The sequence below is a fragment of the Anopheles stephensi genome, chromosome 3, assembly GCF_013141755.1.
Source record: "Anopheles stephensi strain Indian chromosome 3, UCI_ANSTEP_V1.0, whole genome shotgun sequence".
NCBI lineage: Eukaryota > Metazoa > Arthropoda > Insecta > Diptera > Culicidae > Anopheles > Anopheles stephensi.
In genome coordinates this window covers 83,858,153-83,882,589 of record NC_050203.1, presented here as the reverse complement: position 1 = coordinate 83,882,589, position 24,437 = coordinate 83,858,153, and the positions used below count along the sequence as shown (strand labels likewise).

The following is a 24,437-nucleotide window of genomic DNA, read 5'->3' as shown; positions in this document are numbered from 1 at the left end:
AATCTAAAATTGGTCCACCCAGAGCTCTGAACCGTGCACCGTTCGCAAAACGAACGCACCAACCGCGTTCGGGTGAATTGGATCACAGCTTCAAAGCATCAGCAGCTCGACCATCGACACCACGATCGGCAATCGGTTCGCGGGAACTCATCGGTGGTATAGCGCCACACCAGTGCAGCGCACAGGCGTTCATTCGCTGCTGCTCCATCGAAGAAAAGTGAAGAAGCGAAAAAGAGACCAAAACAACGCCCGAAGATCTGCTCGATGTCGGCGGTGGTTCATGCACGACCAAGATCTGCCCATCGGTCGGGTCGGTCTACCACGTTGGGTAGCAGATGATCGTGCGATTGGCTGCGTACGGCGCTGAGTGCCGCTCGGTGGCACAGTTCAGTTTCAGCTCGATCCGGCGTGCGTTCGTTTCGTTTCGCGTCCTGACCGCGCTAGTCCAGTGTCCGAGCTAGTGTCCGAAGCCAGGCCGTACCTTCCGACGGCCACCGTATCCGACCTTTCCTGGGTGGTGCTCCCGTGTGTGTTGCTGTCCCAGTTTTGTTTTTGTTTTGTGACACACTTGACACGGTTTATTGTAATTATAGGTGTTTTAGTGTATTGTGAAGTTTTATTTAAGTGTGAAAATATTTATTTTTTATTGCACAAGGATAAAAGCCCCATTGTACAATTTCGGTAAAGGTTCATCGCTTATAAAATCAACAAGTCGTTGAAGTCTTTTATATCAAATCAGCGTGTATCAGCCTTTTCTGCGTTTTTCGAAGCATTTTTTACCGTTTGTTGACGGTTTCTTTTTAAAATTTTCTTTTGTGCATTCTACACAGAGTTAATGCTACAAAAAATTAATTAAAACCATTCATTTACTTATTACAATAATTACTTTTCTCTCTCAAAAAAACACAGTAGAACAAAAAGTAATCTAAATTTGTGTTAAAAAGTGCCCCCGTTTTGACGCCCTTATCCAACCATGGAAGGGTTCCGTCCCGCCTCACCCGTACCCGTCGGTGAAAGCGAAAGTGAGCCGACGGCGGCTACCAACTCACGCTCGCCGTCACCCCAGCCCGGTCAGAAACAACCGAAAAAAGTGTCCTTTTCCGACGAGCTACCACAGCAATCGAGCTCCTCCGGTGGTCAGCCGGAAAAAAGTGTCCCCAACGAAAGTGAAAGTGGCCGCCCGCAGGAAGAAAATCCGTTCATCTTCGTTCTGCGGCAGAACGATAGCTATCTGCAGGATATGCACAGTTCTGCCCACTCACCGTCGGACGGTGGCGTGTTTCCGAACGTGCGCCGTACCTCGCTGCATTCGAACGAAAGTGAAACCGGCTCGCCGACGGGTAGCCGCGCCAGTACAGTGACGGCCGACACGGGCGGTGAGAATGGGCCGCACGGATCGAAGAGAAGCTCCACCACCACCGAGCTTGTGCCGTTCGATCCGATAGCGGCCGGATTGGTGAATGGGTTGGGTGGTGATACGGTGCCGTCGGTACCGCCGTCCGGCACTACCGAGCCCCGCAAACCGTCCGTCAGTGCGATGGAGCTGGAGGTAAAGCGTGATAAGCGCCGCTGGTTGCTGATTTCCGAGCTGAGTGCGATCTTCGGCGAAGACAAACACACCGTCGACGGGTTCAAGCGCATCTTCAGAGAACAGGTGAGTGAACGAGAACGGGAAGCGAACGGGAAGCGCGATGGGAAAGGGAAGTGTCGACCTGTTCGCTTCGGTTGACCTGTACACGATCCGACGCTTGGCGGTTCGTTCCTTGTTGTCTTCTTGCGTTTACATAATCGTCGGTGGTGCAAAAAAAAGCAGCGGAATGCGCCGTGTGATTACTCGTTTGTGTCCTGTGCGCAGGAATTTTGTGCTAGTGTTTACTGCTATAAGTGTGTGTGTGTGTGAGAGAGAGTGTGATATTCAAGAAGATGACCCCCTGATGACATGACAAGTTTGCGTGATCGTACCTCGATCCAGCCCAACTCGTCCCCTTTTGCCGACATCAAGCGCTCGAGACAAGCGAGAAAGAAAAAAAAAGTGCAAGTGCAATCTGCGTCGATGGTGATGCATCGGGCCGGCTGCAGGGAAATGTGTCCTAGTGTGCCCATTAATATTCAACTGTTTTGTCATTGAAGGAAGGTGCGAAAAGAAAACGATCGTCTGCTTACCAACACATCGTCAGCAAGACAAAGAATGAGAGTGAATGAAAGTGAGAGTGAAATCGAGTGATGCATCATGCACTCAACACGATCTTTCGTGGGTTTATCACAACGTTTTAGCTAAATTGTTTAAGTTTTTAATAAAATTAAGTAACAAATTCAAGCCTATAAGCTCGTCCAACATCGGATTAGGTCTGTTTTATCGATCGTTTGTGCGTGTTTGCCGGTGCTAATTAGCTAGCTTTCTCGTCGCTGGCCTTCTCGTGCTCTGCACGCACAGCTGAAAGCTTGTGTATTGCCTTCAACTACGACCGTACTGCATTCTTCCATGCAATCCACAATTCAACCTCAACTGTTCGCAGACGGGTGGTACACAAATAACGAAGCAAACGGTAGTGCGAAAAGATCACATTGTTCAGTGTGTGTGTGTGTGTGCGTTAGACCTTTAGCTGTGGCTTAGGCTGTGCGGCGTAAATAAGATGTAAATTTAAGAGATGGCGAGATGCGAAAGGTGCGCTTTTATGAAGCTTTATTTTATTGCAAGCCACAAACACCTTTCGTGGATGACGTGGGTGCAGTCTGTTGCAATCGTAATGAGCAACCCGCGTGATTTATGTGTACTGCTCGTAGTGTGCGTCGAACGTTATTGACGAGGACGTTTTAACGATCTTCAACAGGCTTTTTGTGTCATGTTTTATTAAATTGATTTATCAACGGTTGAGATGGCACTTAAAACGGTGACAGATTATTTAGTTTATCTGCTCATACAACCGTAAAGCTCGGATAAAAATCTTACGCCTCAATCGGGTACATAAATTCGATCGGAGGCGAAGGCAATCAATTTACGCTGATTATTCCATTGATTGATAAGGTATTCATTTCCCAACCTCCTTATCCATTTTTTTTTTTTTTGGGCTGGAGAATTTTCATTTACGTCCAAACACAATCGCTCACCGATCACAACAAAGTAAAAACATTTACCACTCAACACAAAAAAATTATCCGCGTTGCGCGCTGTGCATTCCGATCCGTTTTGCGGGAGACTTAAGCGCATGTGCAAGCCGCGAAAACAAATCATTTCGACGCTTCTTTTTCAAAATAATAGTAAAAAATCATACACACACACGGAATAAATGATCATATTAAAGGGCATTCGGGCTGTCGGGCGTTGCATTGTACCCCAGCTCGAACCGCGTAGGGCTTTATTTATGTCTTCCGTTGGCTGACCGACAAAATTCCGACGGCGCCTGAAGCGGCCACCGCACGGTTCGGATGCGTCATTAATCTTCCCCCGGTTGGGTATGCGATTGCGTTCAGCTTTTTGCGTACAACCGCCGCCTTGCTGACAGCACTCTTTTTGGGGCATAAAAAAGGAAGCAACTCGTCATGCCGCGAAGGATACAGAGGAACCAGTAAGACGTCGCTGACAACAGACATATGCTCGGCATGGGCCAAAAAGGAACAAAAAAAAACTTTCCATCCGTTTCCTCGGAGAGAGGGAGAGAGGGAGAGAGAAAGCGCGAAAAATAAAGACAAAAAATGATTAAATTAATGTTGCTGGCTTCCTTGGAGCCTTGAAACCGGGGCTGGGACAAAAAGGTTGACAAAAATTTTGCCGCCCAATGACAAATTGACGCCCTGTAACAAGTTGCTTGGTTCTGTTTTGTTTTGATGCAATTCCTTCTGGTGCAGTTTGGGTGCGATCTTGTGGCTTTATCAGTTTTATTTCTCGTTGACGCTGGAGCGGTCGTTCCGCGTCGGTATTCCTTGAGGAACGAACAACAGGACAAGGGCTACTACCCGTGGCATTTTGATTTGTCGCCCGGCAAATGAAGCAATTGCCCAAATTTGGGTACCGCAGACGGCTCAAAAGGACAAATCAATTTGTCAATCACGGGCGAACCGGCAGCGCGATGACAGCCGAGCATTGTTTTACGCACCAGCTGCCAGTAATGTAGCCACATTGTAAGGCTCTGCTATACGTGGCAGTTACATTTGTGTGAAGTGATCTAGATTTGCCCTCCATTACATTGCTTCTCCTTCCTTCGCTCAAATATTTTAATAAGCCACTATCTTGGTCGTGTAACTGGAGCAAGGATACAGCGCTCGCCCACCGCAACCGACGGCCGGTTTCTTGGAGTTCACAGTCTTAGAAAAGTGATTTATGAGCTAGGGAAAAGCCCATTTGCAAAAAGCCACCTCCGCTGGAGCTTGCTGGCTGACTCCTATTAGCGGAGGTTCGCCCTCTGGAACGCTCGCTCGCTAAACAAACAAACGTGCCCGAAGCTGGAGGTTTCCTTTTACGATGATGATCTCCTTCGCCCCACGTCTCAAGTCTTTAAGTCGCGGCAAGGCCTCACCGGCAATAAATTCATTTCGCCCTCTGCTGCCTACGGTCTAGGATATGGGCCATATCTAACAAGCGATCTGCTTTAGTCCACCCGCTCCACCGATCCGCGCTCCACAACGGCCGTTCGTCGTCGGGTTATCGCCCCATTCCCGAGGCATCCAGGCAAGTCTTCCTGGCGTTTTCTGGCTGCCTCACATGGAAATCAATAAATCATTCTGCGTCTGTGCAAAAAGACGTCCAGTTCTGCGCCTTGCCAGACAACACAACACCACGCACCGCACACTTTACACCGATGATGCTTTTCGTTCCTGCCTCATCCTCCCGTCTAGTCCGAGCTCCGAAATTGTCTCACTATGGGGGGGCTCGGGCTCGAAGTAATCCTACAACTTTGCCGCATGTGCAGCAACCGGGGTGAGGTACGGGATGAGGGTGGTCTCATTCTGCCAATGCTTTCCAACAACGAGACATCTCGCGGCACAGGGCTGCGCAGAAATTGAATTTACCGCCCGACTCGCGCACCAGCCATCGTCTCGATTGGCGTCGCGAGCGTCGGTTTTCTCCATATTTATATATATGGTCTAATTGAGCATAAACAACATCATAAATAATAAAACGGTTCAATGGATCGGACCATTAAAATATATTACATTTCAACAAATTAAGAAATGTATCAGACCGTGGACGCAACCGACCGAAAGAAAACCGGGTCGCCCTTCACAAAATCGCGAACAGGGGGGCTCTTTCGCCGGGCGGCCGGCCCACATTGTTCATCAACACTCGATTTTTGAATGCGTGAAGTACACATTTCGGTGTTCCAGCTCCGGAGCTCACGTGGCTCCAGTCTTCTGTGCTGTTTTTTTTTTTCATTTCGTTTCGTTTCGATGTTCCACTCTCTCTTGCTGTGGTACAAAACTGCCGACACTTGATCATGTTTCCGTGCTCCAGACTTGCGTTGAATGGCGAACGCATGAATGGGAAGTCATGACGGGATGACATGCTTAAGGTTCCACCACCGTCATCAGCGTAGCCCTGCTCAAGATATTAAATAACCGTTTCACCGTTCGCCAGTGCGCGACGGGACCACGAAAGCGACAGGAAGGCAGGAAGCGAACGCGTTGGAAGAGGTAAAATTCTCGAACGCTCTTCTCTCGGGCGCATCTCGCGCGTGTGGACGCGATGAGTTGTTGGAGCCGTAAGTTATTACCATGCGATGAAATGTACACGCGTCCAAACGAACGCACGGAAACCGGGACCGGACGCAATTTTCGTGATGTTTTACACAGAGGTTTACAATAATTCCACCAGCACACAACCTGCTGCTGCTGCGGCTGCTCCCATGGGTGCTGGGGACTTTTCTTGGGAAGGCGTTGTCTTTCGTGGGGAAGGTTTCAGTTTCAGCTGGAACATTAATTTATTTGGAGCTATGACAAGCATTTCCTCAATTTCTTGGCTCTACGGTGAGGGTTTTTCTTAGAAATTGAGTCGTGAGATATCTCCAATCCTAAGTCAAACAGTCCGTCAAGTCAAGTAGAGTTCTAAAATATATTCAAGCCAATTTATTTTAAATGCTTTAAAAAGTCTTATAAATTGAATTGCCAACCAGCCATAAAATATACCTTGACAAAGAATATAGAGACTAAAGATAATGCTAATCCTCTTTAGAGATTTCCCTTTGCCACGTTGAAAGTGTTTATTGGAATTGATGATGCCTAGTTAAAAGTTAAAGAAAGCCTCAAGATATTGCTTATAAGATTAACGACGCTGGCGCTCTTTCCAGCCAAAAGACCCTATTAGTTTGAACCGAATTTTCCAAAACGCCATCCCCAAAACCCGACGGCTCAGCGCTATCGCCTATAAGCTCCGGATTACTTATCCCTCTTCTTTCAAAACCCCCCAAAACAAGCTCGTTTTAATGAAAAATGCATCCCCGCAGAAAACGGGTTGGTGAGCCTGTCGTTTGACCCCTGTTGAAAGAACGGCCAACTTTTATGAACGATAAAACCCGTCCAAAAGCTCTCCACGGTTGTCTTCAGACGAGGACTAGCGCTTGATGAAGGCAGGAGAGCGCAAGACGGATTTGTGGCGGCCGCGGATGATGTGACAATAACGGATGAAACGTTTTTACGATTTTTGCGCACCGGTTTGACCTCCTCCTGCTGCTGCTTCTTTTTCCGGAGGACCACTTATGCCCGTGGACCGCAAAATATTTATATATTATTGAACAACCATCAAAAGTTTTGCGCCAAGAGAGAAAAAAAAGCGAGGCTCTCTAAGTGCCTCCTTTCGATGGGGCTGAGGGTTCAAGAAGCTCGCCAAACCCGCGGCCGACTTTTTAGCGGCGACTTTTGCACCACCAAAACCTTATGAAGATAGCCCAAAACGGACAGACGCACAGTGATGCACAGTAAACGGCTTTGAGCAAAATATTCCTTCACTTCGGGGAACGACCTGAAGCGTTCCCATCCCATCGCCCATATTGCGTAGAATAGTGTCCATTTGTTCAGTTTTACGATACAGGCCGGCTGTTAACACCCGGCGAACGATGAAAAGGAATGATGATGGTGATCGTCGTGGAAGATTTAATTTACTGCCGAGCGTTGGGTGTGACATAAATTTGAATTTTATTTATTTAATTCTTTTTTCATAATCGCGCTACATTGTTTTCTGTACACTAAGAGACGCTTATTTTGACTAGTATTTCGATGTAGAATGAATGTCTCAAAGTTAAAAAGCACAATATGCTAGCAACAAGAGCAATGTCGCATGAACTCCGGCAATCTCCGATGTTGCATGTCGCATGAACTCGAGATCAAGCATCCAAGCAACGTGTGACGGCTCACGCACGTCAAATTTCAAAAATTGTAAATAAAAAGCATCTTACTCGATTTTTTTTGTCCATGTTACACTAAATTTATGAGTCTTTGCCCTCTAGCAAAACATAGCTACGCATGTGTACTTTTTCTTCTCCTCCCGAACCCGTTTTCATGCTCGTTTTTGAACGGCTTTTACATCGCACCTATTCCCATGGAAATAGGAAACCCGAGTAGGCAACAACCGGGCCGAACGAACATGAGGCTTTGAGAGATTTGTGGCTTTGATTGGAATTTATCAGATGTAAATTAAATTAGATCTTTTTTTTCTGCTCTGTTCACCTGCTTCGAAGCCTCTCACAGGCATCCTTCAAATGCCACCAATGAGCGAGCTGGTGGCTCGGTTCAACACACCACATGAGTGATGATAGATTTTCCCAGACCGAGGGGTTGTTAATCAAAAGCTGGGCCAGCTTGGGTTAACTGATTTAAGATGGCATTTAACAGAAGACAAAAAAATTGGGGAACGTTGTACAGCGATCAGCATCAACAGGCTCTACATTAAGCGAATTATTGACGCCGTGGTTTGGATGCTGTTGACTGCTGTGACAATCATTTCTTTCATTCCCATCGCACACAGGTGCTTTCTCACAATACAACATCATCACGGCGAGGTACCAACCGATCGTATAAAACAGCGATCCAAAATCAAACTCAAGCGGTCGTACAGATTTTGCACCTAATTTACGAGCCCGAAATGCAAATTTTCTTGCGCTTTCTCGTAATTGGCTTACTTTAGGCCGTGGTACAGACCAGGACGAGGTCGCCTGAAGGTGACATAAGCTCTTCGAAATTGGCGCACAAAACGATGCAGTTTCTTCGTGCTCGAACCCGAGACCCGAGGTGCCTTATGCCACCTTTGCATGGCCGAAGCACACGGACCCTTCGAAGAGACACACTCGATCGTAAAACACTTCAAGAGCACAAACCGCGCACCCGGTCTCGCGATGCCGATAGACTCATTCGCGAGGCGTAATTTATTCGAGAGTTAATAAGCTGCGACTAATAATCGATAAAAATCGCCAATCGATAGCATCGAAGCAGCGGCCTTAAGCGTCGAAGGCTCCAAAGTCTTCTCGCGAGGGCTCGACACATCTCTCGGTGCAACGAATAATGACCTGACCGCGGGGTTTTCCCTTTTCTTCTCGGATGAATCGAACGGTGATCGTGTCTGGTGATGGGAAAGCAGTGGATGAAGCTGATGATGATGATGATGATGATGATTGCCCCACGGTAAGGGGAGCAAACCCGCCAGCAAAACGCGGCAGGAAGGAGAAAACGAGAGAGATATTGAGTGCAAGATAAACTTATTGAATTTATTAGTTTCCACCGAGAGGGATCGCTGTGTTTTGAACGCAAAGTTCGGTCGTTCGTTCAAGACAAAGCCTCAGCGGTGCTGTTGTTGTGCGGCTTGTTGCTAGAAACTGTGAGCATTGCTGTCGAGGTAGTACGGCCTTGTTTGTTGTGGGTACAAGGATGTTTAGGCTGGACAGGTGGTTGGTTGCTTGGTTCGCTTGTTGGGTTCCCACCCCATTGACATTGACATCCGGTAAGAGCCCTCGGAGAGCATCAAGTGGCATTTGTCTTTCGGCGTGTTCATCTTGCGGTCAAGCAGCGTTACACAATGCGTCTTTCATTCTTTCTCTATAACGGAGTTAGAAATTGTTACTAATTTCATGATGATCTACCTGTCGTCAAACTTGTCCTCGGATGTATATTTACCCCTATGTTTTGCTCATTATTTACCCAAAAAACAGCTACTGTACAAATAATCCCACAAAGCATATTTAAAAAGCCTTCTGCTCACACAGTCTTGTCCCCGGTAGCAACTTGGCTCAACCCCAAAAAAGCAAATATACGACATCCGCAAACTTTTTCGTCACCTCACCACGAACATCACTGTACAAACTAAATCCTCATTTGTTTGCCAATCCTAGGCCGACCGTTTTCTTGTTTGCCCCGAGTCAATCTCCCGAACCAGTGCCCGGATGGCCTTTCTATCGGGAGGATTTGAATGTCCGCACACGGCAGCAGGTGCCGATCGGTAGCTGTGATCCCCATTGCTAATGAATTCGCTCATTTTGAACTCTGAAGAAGGGGCCGAAGACGTAACCAATACAATGTGCCAAACTAAACTGACACCACGGGTCGTAAAATACTAATTAGTTCACCGTTCAACGGGTCGAACGGGACCTGTTGGAGTGCAAAAGAGGTTAGGTTAGTCGCTTAAACTATCGTTCAGTTCCTCTGATTTTGCGAGGTAGTGGACCATTTTTGAAGGGGAGCATGGCAAAATGGTACCATTTAAGTTGATTTGCGTGTGAAACCTTTTTTCCTACATTAGCAAACTATCACTTTGAAAGTCACTCCCAACCGGAGACTTTCACTGGACTTTTCCAATCGGTGATACATTTCGAGCTAAAGAGCCATATTTTAGCTTCAAAAATATTATTTTTGGCTGCACTCTGGAGCTGGAAGACGTTTTTTTGTTTTGTTTTGAGTAGCTCAGACTCACTTCACGAACGGGAACGGAAACACTAGATGTGTCTCTTTTCCAAAGACCCCTTGACGTGCCTCGAACAGGTTGTCTGCGCATGGGGAGACTTTACATGCTCAGGGGGAGCGTTCGAATCATAACTCCGGCAAGTAGTTATCGATCATGTCAGGCCAACACGTTCCTATTTTCTTTTCCTTGCATCTCTTCGCTTCTTTGTTTTTTGGCCACCAGAATGCTTATTTTTTTGGGGGGTGAACAGTACGCTCACTGTTTCACCATCAATCCATCTGCCGGTTGGAACATTTCAGCTAGACAATCAAACAAAATGAGATCAACTCTACTTGAGTCAGGGTTTTGCGCGGCTGGAGACCCGCCAAGCAGATCAGGTGCTTCATGTCATCGACCAGTTTCTCCGGGGCTCTGCCGATAGAAACGAAAAAAAACGGTAATCCGAGTACGACAGGTTTTCGTCACACACTGTGTAGACGATCGCGTCCATCAGAAACACACACGCAGGGGGGACATTGGCGACTGCGACCTGTCTAATGCGACAGTAAAAGGCAGGCTTTACTGTCACCGGCAGTGTGTGTGTTGCCGCCGCCGCCACCATGACCATGTGTCTTGGACGCGATCGTTCCCCGCGTCCAAACGATCGTGTGTCGCATTAATTCAATCTAACGATCAAAAACGGTTTTTCGTACAGCTCGTTACAATAAAACCTACGCCTTGTCACCAGCCAGCTGGGCTGAAACAAACGCAACACCGCGGGTCCTTTTGCATTGTCGCGCCTCACATTGTCTGCTGCGCATCGGGTACGATTCCATTGCAAATCGAGGGGCGTGCGAATGTATTCTTTCGGGCTAAGCAATAGCGGCCATTAGACGATTATTAATGACACGCCGGTACACATGCTCGAAGCCATCATTCCAATATTCCCGTGTGTGTGTATCGTTAAATGTCAAAATCGTTACACCCTCTTTACACGCCCGCAGGGAATTCATAGCGCTCCGAGCAGTAGTGACAGAATCGTAACAGAAGGAGGCTGCTGCTGCCGCACATTCAGGGTGTGTCAAAACGTCTCTTGCCGATGGATGCCTCCGATGGCGTGGGTACGATTAGCAGCGCATGCTCGCTGTGCAAAATATTATTCCCTCGTTGCAAAGCGTAAGGTATGAAATTTGTTTGCAAGTGTTTTGAAGTGCGCTGTCTGTTGGGCTGTCGTTCAACGTACAGGGCGGACGCCCGTTGAAGTCAACCGCAATCGACAGGCCGACCTGGCTGGTTCGGGCGGCTGTTCTTTGCGATACATAATGCATAACCGATTCCACCACCGGTCCACCGGTTCTCCCTTCTAATGCCACCCGATCGGCCTTTCGAAAGGCATTCGATTCGATGCGGCTTTTGTAGCGGATAATCGTCGATGCAGCACACCAGGCCCGATCATCACCGAGGGTACAAGGGATGGAAACATTCAAACCGATCCGATCGCGCCTAATTAGTGTCAACCCGTAGCCGTCAAGCTAATGAAATGGTAAACTGACATTCCCGACATCCGCCCCGTGGTCGAACGATGATGCTCGCGCTCCGAACGCTGCCAAGGCTGCGGCAACCGAACGCGATCTTTACTTTCGCGATCGTGGCGATGAAAGATCTACCATACTCATTCGGCTGGCAGTTTGCAAAATTTATGCGGGAAATAAATGCCCAATCGAGGGATGAAGGTGTGCAGTTGCTGTGCATGCGCTCTTCTGTGGGATGTCTGGTGCGATATCTGACCGATCGTATCAAAAGCCCATAAATCTTCCGTGTGGAACAAAGTTTGGCTTGGGTCAAACATTTGGCAGGGTGTTTTAGTTGTGTTTCTGGTTGGATGTGCAGTACTTTCGAAAATCTCATCCAAGGGTAGTCCGAATCTGAAGCATTTGACTTACGTAAAAATAGAAGACTTAGGATATTGGAATCAGCATATTACGAATATCTTACAATTAAACGTTGGACATGATGGCCTGTATGTAATACTACTTGCGTGCGACGAGCGACACGTGTTTTGATGACGTTTTACTAAAGAAACGCGTTAATTTGCGTTAATTAAAGAGCAAATGAGTCCTCCTTACCGGAGGGCCTTCTGCCAGAGCTCCCACTATTCCTTTCACGTCCTCGTTTGCTTATTTGGCGTCTTTCGTATTCTTGATTTCGACGATCCGATAAGATAAGCGACGTAACATTGCTTAAACTCAACCCAGCTGCGGAGGTGTTGTAGCGTCTTGGTGAGATAAGAATGCAACACATTTGCCAAGTAACGTGACAGATCGCGTTTTCGAAGATCTTCTCCTCTCCACCCCGTGGAAGTCCAACAGAACATTCGCAGTTGAGAAGTAATTGCGTGCAGGCGTACTTTCGGCAACACGCAAACTGCTGGACGATGACTCGGAGAATGCTGCCGAACGCCCTTCAACATCTCCACGAAACATGGACGGCTCCTCGATACAAGTTGTTATATCTGTATTATGCTTCACCGTAAGCGATCCAGTCAATCTCGAGTCGATGGCAAAGTCATCAGAAGAAAAAAAAAACACGACAACTTGTACAAACCCCCAAAGCTGGTGCAGAAAATCGTTCACATCCCGAAAATGTCCACCGACCAACGAGGCCTTTTTTTGATGGCTTTTTCTGCGCCTGTTCGGTTTCGGCCCTTTAAAACATCGATCCGATGTTGGACCACCGGCGAAGTAATTGCCACCTAAAATCGGCACGACTGCATGCCCCTTTTTTTGATAGGGAGTAAAGAAAATTCGGGTGGGTGGCCACTGGCACAAAACACATTAACCAAAGGCCGGGCATGTCTGACAAGCGGGAAGGCTTTAAGCTCCGAAGGGCAAGCATTCAAAAATCGCGAGCGGCGTTCAAGTTGTCTGGAATGGTAAATATGTAACAAGCAATAAAAAAAAACCCCTGGATGAAGGAAAAATGAACCCATTAAAGGAGAGCAAAAAAAAAGGGGGGAGCAAACAGGGCATCACTACACGGTCCTCGTTTAACGACTGCTGCTGGGAGGAATTACACGAGACCTGTGTGAGAGCCCTTTAGGCGGTTTTTTTTTGCAAGGGGAACTTTACAGAGGTATCAAGTAAGGATAAAGTGTTGATCATTAAGATTTTTTCCCCATAGCAGCTTGGCGACTTTGAGTTAAGGTTCTGTTCCTCGCTGTTCATATCAATGTTCATTTCTCCAATGACAGCTTAGTAGATCAATCCAGGAGTTCATTCGTAGTTCATTATCTTGCCCAATCGATCTATACTAACTATACAATATCCCATAAAGCATTAAATCCAAATAAAACAGATTCTAAAGACAGTAAAACAATTATGATAGATTCCACCCTATCCAACAGTAATAAGCCCAAATGACGATGATGATGATCTACCCTCGCCAGTACTTGATCTCAAGCGCTCAACTTCTTTGCCCACCTCTGTGAAGGCTATGGACGTTAATTTTTGCTCTTTATGCACATGTTGGAGCGAACAGTTCAGCCTCAAACCTTGGCCAGGTTGGTAGGATTGGACACCAAAAAAAACCTTGCTACCAATTCCACACCATCACCAAATCTGTTGGCAGGTGATACGATTTCCTTTTCTTCTGTCCGCGTAGTTGTTGCCCTACCCTTACTGCCGGGCGCAGTTTTCCCTAAACGCGTCACTCAGTGAACTGCTCTTAATCTTTGAGCTCTTTTTTGTCTCTCCCTCTCTCTCCCTCTCTCAAGTTCCCTTCCTTCCCACGGTCGTGTCACGGGCTTGTCAATTTTGCAAGCTTCTACCAGGCGCTTCCCAATCTTTGTGCCACGGCAACCACGCCGCCACCAAGCGTTACGCGCCCCAAATGAGGCAGAAAATTAGCCCCGGCCGTCTTTCACTGCTCGTGTGTGCAGCAATGCTCAGCTCCTCCTTACATTCCCCTCCCCCTTTCAGGTCGTCTCTACCCTACCTTCCCTGGCCCGTTTCGTTTCGGGTTTTCGTCGCTGAAGATTAAGAGGTTCAATCAACGCTTCCTTTTAAGGTAGCGCCACTGCTTGCGCATAAACCAATTCCGAAGGCCCTTCCCTTCGCATAGCCAGAGCTCACCTCTCTTCCTCTCTGCACGCAGCTCTCCCGCTTCCCTCCCTCCAGGTGCAAACGAGATCACGTCCGACCAATTGGCCGGACCCCGCTGGAACCGATCGATTGAGAAGCTTCAATATCAACCTCATCATCTAATTTTGCCTGCCTGCTTGACTGAAGAGCTGGAGATCTGTCTGGCAGGTTTCGTTTTTGTTTGCCCTGTGCGTATTAGTCCTCCCATCGAGACGATTGAGTCTTCAGACAGACACACCTCTGCGCGAAGTGCATTGTTCAGTGCACGAAACGAAGCATTCCAACAGAGCTGCATATTGGCAAATCGCTACAGATCTCGCCTTTCTATTGCCCCCCACACACACAGACACACACTCCAAAGCAAATTGATTTCTATGCAATTCTGCGCTCCGGCAAGCTTCCAGCCACGTGAAGGACACGGTGTGCCAAAATTGGACAAAACTTCGGTGATATACACGATGCAATGCCAATGTCCTTTTTGATTGCTTGGTTTAGCAAACGAACTTGTTCCGTCCGTCCTGTTCGTCTTTCTCCGCAGGTAGAAGCCCTCCATTTCGCCTAATTGGCCTAAAAGTGAGAAACGACCGCGTGAGAGCAAGAAGGCTGGCAGCGAATTATCTACGGACTGGAATCAAATATTTAAATCATGCACCAAGGAAGGTTCGCCGTCGAGCCGGAGTTCTGTGGAGCGAGGAGTTATTTTAATGGGCCAACCTTTCGCGTGGTGCACATGTGACCGATGCGAGGTTAATCGGAAATCGATCAAATTAAGCATGCTGAAATCGAAGGGGCATATGCATTTCACATTAAATTGGCAACATTATTTGCATGCATTTGCAAAAACTGGGGACCAAACCGGCATTCACCTGTTACGGCTGGCATGGCTGCCGGGGAGCGATGTTTTGGATTAAGAAATTAAAGGCAAACATCCCGTCGTGTGCTTTTTTGTTCATTAAATTCATCCCTTACCTGGTCACGTATGGAACGCCACGAAACAAAAGCCTAATAAATAAGTTCGCATGATCATTCGTTCAATTTGCGGCCCAACCCAACCGCAAATCACATTATCATTTCCTGCATCTCTCCAAGCCAATCAACCCGGCTGATGAAAACTCCCTTTTTCATTGATCCTGAAATCCCGGACTTTGCTCGCTCACCCCCCAGCCCAGCAAGGGTCGATGTCAAACCAATCATCCGGAGAGGTCATTGCTAAAGTCTTTCCCTCCTCTTGTGGGAAATGTTTTTCTCCCTGGCAGCGAAGCGACATGACGACTCACGATACTCCAGGCCAGAGATACAATCAAGCCAATTTATTTATTACGGCTTTGTTTGCAAGCCCGCGTAGGGGCGTACGCGGCGGATTTGCGTGACGTGATTCCGTTCGGGGTTGAAAAGAAATGCCATCGGGCGTGGATGGCATCCCTGCACCGATCCATGCAATTCATCTCATCGCACTCGCCCGCAAACGAAAACCGCAACAATTCATTTAATCCTTTGGCGCGTTGGATGGTTCACGATTCTTCAGCCAGCCAAGGATGGCTGCCTATATTGATAAAGTTCAAACCCTGGGTCCCCCTCTCCCCCTATCATCCATCCTGGAGGGAAAATGCAATTTATTCATCTCAACAGCAGAAAACAGAGCTGCGCATACGATACGCTGCGGATATCTTCGTCGAGCGAAGTAAAACAACCAATTTTACGACTCGCGCAGCCATGATTTAATGATTATTGGATTTTCTTCAGTTCAACTCAAGCTTGCTTTTCGATTTGAAAGAATCTGCTCAATCAATAGGGGGAGAAAGAGGGAGTGCAAAAAGAAAGACGTGCTCCAAGAAACTCTGCTCCTTAAGTCCCTTTTTTGGGAAGTGAAGGAATAAAAAGTAAACGATCGACAGAGCATTCTGAATAATGGTTGAGAATCGTGCAATTGGCTTTTGCATGCACTTGATCCGGAGATCGGGTTGGCGTTTGGCTTTATTTTGCGTTGGAATTAAGACCCCAAAAACATCAAGTAGAGAGCTACTGTTCTGAATGAGCTCACTGCAGTGCTGTATCCACCCAGCGGGAGAGATATTTTCAAAGTTTGGATGTGGAAGGTAGATCGGCAGTTTTAGAATGAACACAATGAATGAACTTCAAATGAATTTTTAATACTAATAGGGACAAGTGAATCAATCAGTAACTAAGATCAGTAGCCATAGAGACGAGGCCTCAGTTATCAGTTATCACCATTCCCGACCCCTTTTCATTTAATTTATTCCACAGTGATCTTTGGCATAAAAGACCCAACCAGATTTTTACATACTCCATGCCAATCGCTCAAGAAAGTAAAAGCACAATACATTTGCATAATCCTCAAGCTCCCAAAACCCTTTCAACTACTACTCGACAGCTGAAGTAGCTGCATGTTTACGAGTTAATTAAAATGATGGAACGCGCTCCGCGATTGCATTTCGATTCCTGAGGGAGCAAACGCCACGGGACGTCCGAAACTGTCCGCCGAAAGATCTGTCAGCCGAACCGGTTGGTTAAGCCACCAAACCCTGGACGACAGCGACACCCGAATTTATGCCAATTTTGAGCCGATCAAAAATAAAAGCATTGGCACAGCCCGAAAGTGTGCGCTTAACAGTTGAGCGAAAGGATTTCGATACAATACAACGAGTGATGTGTTAATTGTGACGGGAGTGGAATGATTGGAGGCTTGTATATTGGAGGTCTTCTGGTACTTATGTTTTGGAGGTTTAGGGGATTTCCTAAAATTTAAAGTAAAGATAGAAAATATTAAGTTAAATACCGTTTACTACCTCTTTCTCTCCTCAAAAACACCAATATGGACCGTTTTTCAATTTCCACCGCTTATCATGCTCATCGGACATGACGTGCAACATCATGGTTCATTATCACGCGATCGCGAAATTGTTTGCCCTCCACAAACATTTCCCCTCCCGTTTTTCTACTCCTTCAACCTTCTTCCCGCTATGCGTTTAAGACCCCTCCATCGCAGAGTCACCTGCCCGGACCTGAACCCAGGCCGGGTGGAAAATTTATTCCAGTTTTCCCTCTCAGCTTCCACCGCGCAACTGTGTCGGGTGTGTCTCGTCCATCCGCCGTATCCGATGCCGCAAAAGGAAAAAGGGCTCCGTTTACTCACCTGGATTCCTTATATGGAATCCCCGTTCGAAGAGGGTTCGTTGCTTATCGTACCGTTCGGATCGTTCGTACGATCGTCCTAAACGGTTGCTGCTTTCTTTGATCGTCGGCTACCAAAGGTTTTGCTCTGAAGCTCCGACCGGGTCCCAAATCCCCACTGCAACCGGGATCGTCCGTAATTTATCACCGGCCGGCCGGCCAAAATGTGCCTAAAAAAGGTGCGAAAATTAGCACGTTGATGGTTACGCATGAAGGAGCAGCAATTGCTCGCGAAGCAGTCGGAAGGAACCACTTAAAGAACAAAGGTTGAAGGGGGGAAAAGAAACGCGTACAGGAAGACAAATGCCTTCGAAACGCGAGCGCGACCGCGATTGATGTGCTAATTCTACCCGCTCTTTCGTGGTAGGACATAAATTTATTGCTCGATTAATTTTACCGATTTTCTCACACCGACGGCTGCGCTTGGTAGTAAAAAGGGTGTCATCTGCCCGACACATTTCACACGAAGTGATTCTGTCTGAAGCAGGTCCTCTCGATTTTTACTACTGGGTCAATGTGGCGAGGTTGGTAAATATGTTTGTGCGTACCCATAATCAATTCATTAACCATAAAGGGAACGCACTTTTCCGGCGATGGAATAACGGCCATATTATAATAATTACACCAGTCACCTGTTTGCAGATGGTTGGCTCACGCCAACGGCAACATCTCGTCAGTAAATTATTTTTCACCATAAATATCTGATGGACAACCATCGTATCGTAGCTCGCATGACAAGCATCAAAAACAGGGTTATAATTCACTCAAGAAGATCCCCCATATGATCTTTCGTACGGTCCAAAACACTGTTGGTGGTAAAAATTTCGAAATCACAAGAAATGAATTATTACTGAGCCACCGGTGGCATCGAGAAGAATGTAGCTACACGAATATTTTCTTAGCAGCATGACTTCTCGCAAGCATGTCAATAAAAATGTAGTAAAAAGCTATCTACAAAACACCCGTAACTGGTGGCTAATTAGCGTGTTATTACATTGAGATCGTTTTGTAATGAAACAATTAATAGCTCCGGTGCTACGCGGTAGCATTTCCGGTCCGATTAGGTCTCCGGAACGCCAAACGAGTTAAAGATGGTGCAAAAAGAAGGGAGGAATTGCTATTTTCTACTCCTTTCCATTTCAATATCCTACAAGAAACTTCCTTCGGGCAGCAGTAAAGCTGGTCTGGTTTTCTCGTCATTCGTCCAGTTTCCGCTATCAATCATTAGCACGCAGGTCCACCGTTTCCCAACCGAGGGCATTCCAACCATGCCTGAAGAAGGTTGGAGACTAAACGATACTAAGTGGAACCTAAGGTAAACCGTGGATCTTGTTTATCAGCGCCATACGATCGTACGAAGCAAAATATTTGAGTAACAGAATTCCTCCCATTTCGCACAGAACATTCCGATGAGGGAAGTCTGTGTTTTGCACCAACTTCAACTCGTTTTGTGGGAAACATACAAATCACCTGCCTCTCTCTCTCTGTCTCCCCCTGGTCAATGACCGTTAAGAAATCAGATTGAAACAGTGAACAGGTGGTGGACCCCTGCAGCTTTTCCTACAATTTCCTGCACGAAACATCTTAATCCCCGGTGCAGAGCCGGTCGACCCCTGAAGCAACGCTTATCCACGCTTCTTGCTTCTGTAGGCACACGGGGCACACAAACACTCACTCCGTGAGGCCGATGGCATTATCGTCTAATTATGTGCCTCCTAAGTTGCCAAATCAGATTAAGAAGAGCCAATTACGTGGTTTGGACTGAAAGCGCCCTCTGGCGAGAACCCATTATCAGCGTGGTGAGGTCTCAATGTTCCGCCGGGGGAAGGTTTTCTCTCTCCCATATGGTTGCACTTGTTGCCACCTGTTTATCTGCTCATCGATTCCATCGCTCAACATTTTCACTTCTGCAGGAATGTTGTTGATGTCACTTCCGAAGACTTACCTACAAAGAAAAGCGCCAAGAAAAGAATATCGTGTGAGTAAAATCAGATAGCGTGACCTCGGCGACTCTGAACACGGACCAAGCGTGTTTACCAAACCCCGGGCAGGTTCAAATGATGTGGTGTGTGGCATTAAAAAGAGATTATCTCGGCACACATACACACACACCTTGACCTCCCCGAACGACTGTTTCTAAACGGTGAAATTGAAATATAAGCCATTTTCGGTGGGAGGTTAAAAATATATTTGCTTCGATTTCGACAGCTTTTACTGATTAATGGAGGGCTTACCAGGGAACGGTTAAAACAAATGCCCAAAATATTTCGTTGCACCGGGCACCACAAAATAAACAAAATTATCCACCATCAACCGGTGGATCGGTAGGATGATGATGATGATGATGATGATGATGGTGGGTTGTACACCTGTGTCAGTGCGCAGAAAAGCAGCCGTTTTGGGGGTTAGATGGGTGGTGATACAACGCACGCACGCACGAGAAAGCCTTATGGCAGGTGATTAATCGTTCAAACACGGGAACGCTCTTCCGCAACTCGCGTGTTTGAACTATTATTATTTTTAGAAACTGATCTCCGATTTCCCCTGAGAATGGAGACGCGGGTCCAGTCTCTCGGCAGTATAATTACTGGGACGGAGACTTACTATCGGTCTATTCTGGGCGCTCGGGCGCAAGGCTGCAAGGAAATCAATTTTGTCCTTTTTTGAGATCGGGACCTTACAGACCTGTGAGGTCTACGGCATATAGCATTAACCTCTAACCGTAGCGGTCGGCATCACCAGTAATGAAGGCCTACCGTTTTTGGGCGGTAAATTGATATTTTCATTTTCGATTTCACCTGCTTGAGTAGAATTTCGTGTGACTGTCAAACTCTTGGACATCATCGTAGCGTATAGGCGGTTTTAATTACTATTAGGGTCCACAAGGGAGTATAGCTCCACAGAAAAGTTCTTCAGTCACAGTGAGTCCGTTTCTCATATGTATCGCGTTTCCAAAAAAGGGTAGCATCACTCGAACCAGTTTCTGCTCCATTTAACGCGCTTAAAGTTGTACGGCTTTCAGCAAAACAGCGATCTGTAAATTTTCGGGTGTAGTCTTGTTACCAAAGTCCTCAACTCAACCCCAACGAGTCCCCCCTTAAGACAGAGAAAGAGAGAGACCGAGATTAACCATAATTACAGTCATCGTGATCCATCGCCTGTGTCTGCGGTGGTCGGCCATTAAATTTGTAGCAAAAGCGAGCAATTTGCTGGGCTGGACATTACAAGGAAAACACATTTCGGTCACACATAAAAACTACGCCCTCGAGTAAACAGATCGCCCATAAAGAGGGAACTGCCGACTGCTTCGACCATCCACCATTCGTTCTCCTGTTTCCCGGTTTTGGGATGTCCTCCAACTTCTTCGGCAAGTCGAATGTTGCTAAATCTGGCACTCTTACCTTCACCATCAATATTTTTGGGGCATCGACGGTTCGTGGATTGATCTCACTCCAAAACAATTCGATTGCCGGCTCAAGTGTGCTGGAGCGTTGTGAGTGTTATGCAAATCTCAAATCTGTGTTTCGAGTGGCGAATTCATGCTTGTTGGAACCGAAACGGAAAGGGAGAAGAGGCAGATGGGAGAAGTCCTACCGAGGAATGTCGATCAATATCAAGTGTGTGGCGTGAAGGCAACTGGTGACAGGAAGTAATGCTCGTCGAAGTGGTTGAGCTTGAATAAATAAAACACATCGTAACCTGCGTGTGTATGAGACTGACATACTTTTCCAGCAGCCAAGATTACCTAGACGTTATCACAGCCGCCTGACTCATACTGAATGGCAAGTGTGTAATAAATAATCAAACGTCATAAACACACACACACACACACACACTTTCCTTGACCGACATATTTATGACGATCGCGCCGGTAATAGTCAAGATCAGGGTCACGATCGCTGGAAGGGATATCTCGCAAGGGAGGCAACGAGGGCGGCATCAACCTACGCCTGACAGCATCCCAATGTAGGAGTTTCAAACGCACCGTACCCGAAGGTCTGTCACATTTGGCACAATTAAAAAATGGTTTGCAAACTACCAGAGTGAGTTACGTCGCCATCATGTCTAGAACAACCTTTTGCTTCGGTGTTGTGCCTTGTTGCAGTCACCTGTCATTCCTGGGGGTGTTCTGTCTGTTTTGTCATCGATGTCAGGCGAGTCTGGTGTGAGTCATGTGCTGCTAAACATCATTAGTGAGTGCGGCTAAAAGAAACCATATCGATACGATCTTGATTTAAATGGTCCTAACTTAAACAACAAAATAACGGATTTGGAAACGATCACATAAGGAGCTTCAAAATCGGATCACTCTTTGGAGCACTCGGCCTGTTGCGGACGTGCTTAAATTATTTAAATTAGTTTCATGTTTGCAAAAAACGCAGTCTCCACTTAACCTTCCCGGGACCGGTCACCCACAACAACACCGTTCTCCCGCGATCGGTCGTGCACCGTTCGCTCTCGACCTTTGCCAATCAACGCAGTGCGAGTCGATTTCGCGCGAACTAGGCTACCATCCGTGTGAAGTGTACGCCACCTGTTTCCGCCCGCCGTACAAGTGCGTGTGCCGGACGAAGGTGTTCGAGACTGCAGCCAACTTATGTAATCGAACACCCCGATCTGTACCTGTATATCTACTCGAACGCCACGCTGCTGCAGTTGCAGAGGCCCTCTCCTCCAATCGCTTGACGTTCACCATTTTTTATTTCACGCACGCATACTAGAATCCGAACGTTTTCGGTTGCGGCTGCTCAAAATCAGTCTAGAAGCAATCGGTTCTGACCAGCGGTTACACTGCCTGTCGGTTGAATGTCAATCGGAACATTTAGCTCCACCCCGTTGGAGTTGGAGGATTTCAAGTTTCAAGGATTTCTTCGAACGGACACGTTCACCGCGGTAGGGATTGATGTTGGTGGGGCTGTCCACCGAATGTCCGGCCGCGGTTGAGAGGCACAGCTGCTCGACTGCTGCAGGCGATAAAGAAAATGGAGTACAACTTTTTCGCGTGCCGAGGTGACTAGAGCGTCATGCGTCATGTGATGCTTCTGTTCACGAGTTTGGACGAGTAGCAGACACTTGTTGCTAGACATTGCGAAATAGATGCTACTCCGTAGAAATATTACACATCAAGCTTCAGATAATTGAAGATAATTGAAGAAATTTGAAGTTGAAAGAATTCTTGAACTCCACCGAGTCCTCTGATCAGTTAAAAGAGATCGTTTAACTTCAAAATATTATAAAAGTCCTCAGTACTGATCCGTTAAGATCAAAATTGATTGTTGAAAACGCCACAAAAACCCTGATTATCTCCGTCATCAGCATTAATCCACCAGAGACATTAAGCTCTGCTTTTGCCAACTCCAGAATCATCAAGGGACACCTCCAAAAAATGCGATATCTTCCATCCTAGCATTCGCCTTCCAAACATTTATCTGGGTTAACTTTTTTTATCTTGTTCCACTGCCGAAGCATGCCCAACCGAAGTCAGCTTCTCGAAAGACCCGCGCGGAAGGGTATGCCCAACAGATAAAGATAAGCTGTTGTTGCATCCATTTATCGGTTGTTGGCATTGCAAAGTGCCTTCGATTTGTATTTGTGCACTGTAATTAAGCGCCGCCAGCAGAACGTGCCGCGATCGAACGGCAGAGATAGCACGATCGGCCATAGCCCTGGATGCAGTGATGCAGTGCTGCTGCATCACCACCGGCTCAAAGATCGATTAGGTCAAACGGTTATTGGAAGGTGAAAAGGTTCATTCAGGACCCTAAGCGATCTAATAGAGCTTTGCAAAGTGACCGCTTCACCGGATGAAAGAGAACGGCCCATCTCAAAGAACGTTTCAACCAGTCAGAGACGTGGATGGCTTCCCCGACCGAGCAGCAGGTGTCCAAACCTGTCGAATCGACCGAAACTGGTGCAACGAGTTTTCGCAATTAAAAACACTACGATTTTAATCTCCGCATTATCGAGGCTCGTGTTGGATTGTGCCGTGAGGCTACAGGCTGTCCCTGGAAGTATGTTGTTGTTGAAGAGAGGAAGAAATGTCAGTTACTTTCAGAATTTCTGAGCCCGATAAGGCACGTTGAGAGATAGCAATAAGATAAAAAGAAAGGAAGTTGTCCACAGCGAGGCTTTTTGAACTTCCTTTTTTGTACTTGACTTTAATGATTTTGTTAACCAGCATATTATCTATCTTATCACTGGAGGTCGACCGTGGACTAATCAACATCAGGTTCGAGTACCTTTAAACCGAGACTCCAATAAGCAAGTCACTGAGGATCAAGCTTTAGACACGGGTACATCAAGTCTCTTCCTAGCGTCTCCTCTGTGCTGAGCTCTAGTCTGGACACTCCAAAGACAGAGTCACCAAACGCCACCATCCGATCACCTGACGCGACGAGTTGGTGTGATCAATTATGCCATTTTGTTGCACTTGTTCCGTCGATCGATTTATCTAACGAGACCTCAATTAAATTGATTAGACACCGGGAATATGTATGAGCCTCCACGGACCGGACAATGGCCGTCCGGGCGACGGTTGCGCCCCTTTCAAGGAGCAATTCTTCGCCAACTCCAACGCCTTGCCTTAATCATGCGCGTCATTATGTGCTTATCGGTTTGCATGTCGGTCGAGGGGTTCGCAACTTCACGCACAGGATCGCCACCACCGCCGGGACCTGTTTTCGTCTAGCTTTATTTCCTCGCGCGACACCAGCTAATGTAACGCGTCGTCGTCTTCTAGGAGCAGCTCCGGAGCGTTATCTGCGCCCGGATACTGTGGCAACCGCGATAAGGGCAATTTGAATAAGAGCTCCATAATTGAAATAAATTGACAACGAACAAAATCCCATTAGCGTAACCAGCGGAGAAAGCGATAGGACGCAGCTAAAGGTGATGGCTACGGAAGTGGACGCAGATGATGGCGTAGCAGGTGAAGCTAATTTCCATATAACTTGGACACATACTTTAAAGAAAACTTGAGACGATATTTGTGTAAAATCATATCAACAATTTCTCACCAATAGCTCAACCTTCTCTTCAGTCGCCTTTACGGTTTGCTGATCCAAATTCCTAACCACGTGTGGTCCTGTCGGGTCGTAAACTTCCCGGACAAGTGTGGGCCGCCGTTTTGCCCACAAAAAAAATCAGTTGACACGCCACGAACGAAATCAGACCACTCGCCGCCCCCGGCGCTAATGCAAAGTTAATTGAAACCCGTCGCCATCAATTTGGCTAATAGATGACACAGT

The 24,437-nt window shown here is 47.0% G+C and overlaps 1 protein-coding gene across 5 annotated transcripts in view; it reads left to right on the top strand.

Annotated features, from left to right (window-relative positions):
- Positions 1 to 379: 379 nt before the first annotated feature.
- LOC118513779 (NADPH oxidase 5) overlaps positions 380 to 24,437 on the top strand; it is a 65,054-nt gene continuing 40,996 nt past the window's right edge. For 2 of the 5 annotated variants that reach the window (XM_036059961.1, XM_036059957.1), the window contains exons 1-2: positions 380 to 687; positions 910 to 1,654. In XM_036059961.1, the coding sequence (XP_035915854.1) occupies positions 974 to 1,654 (681 nt within the window). In that variant the 5' untranslated portion in view covers positions 380 to 687; positions 910 to 973. The remainder of the gene's footprint in view (positions 688 to 909; positions 1,655 to 24,437) is intronic. The other 3 variants (XM_036059960.1, XM_036059959.1, XM_036059958.1) reach the window with 3 other exon arrangements.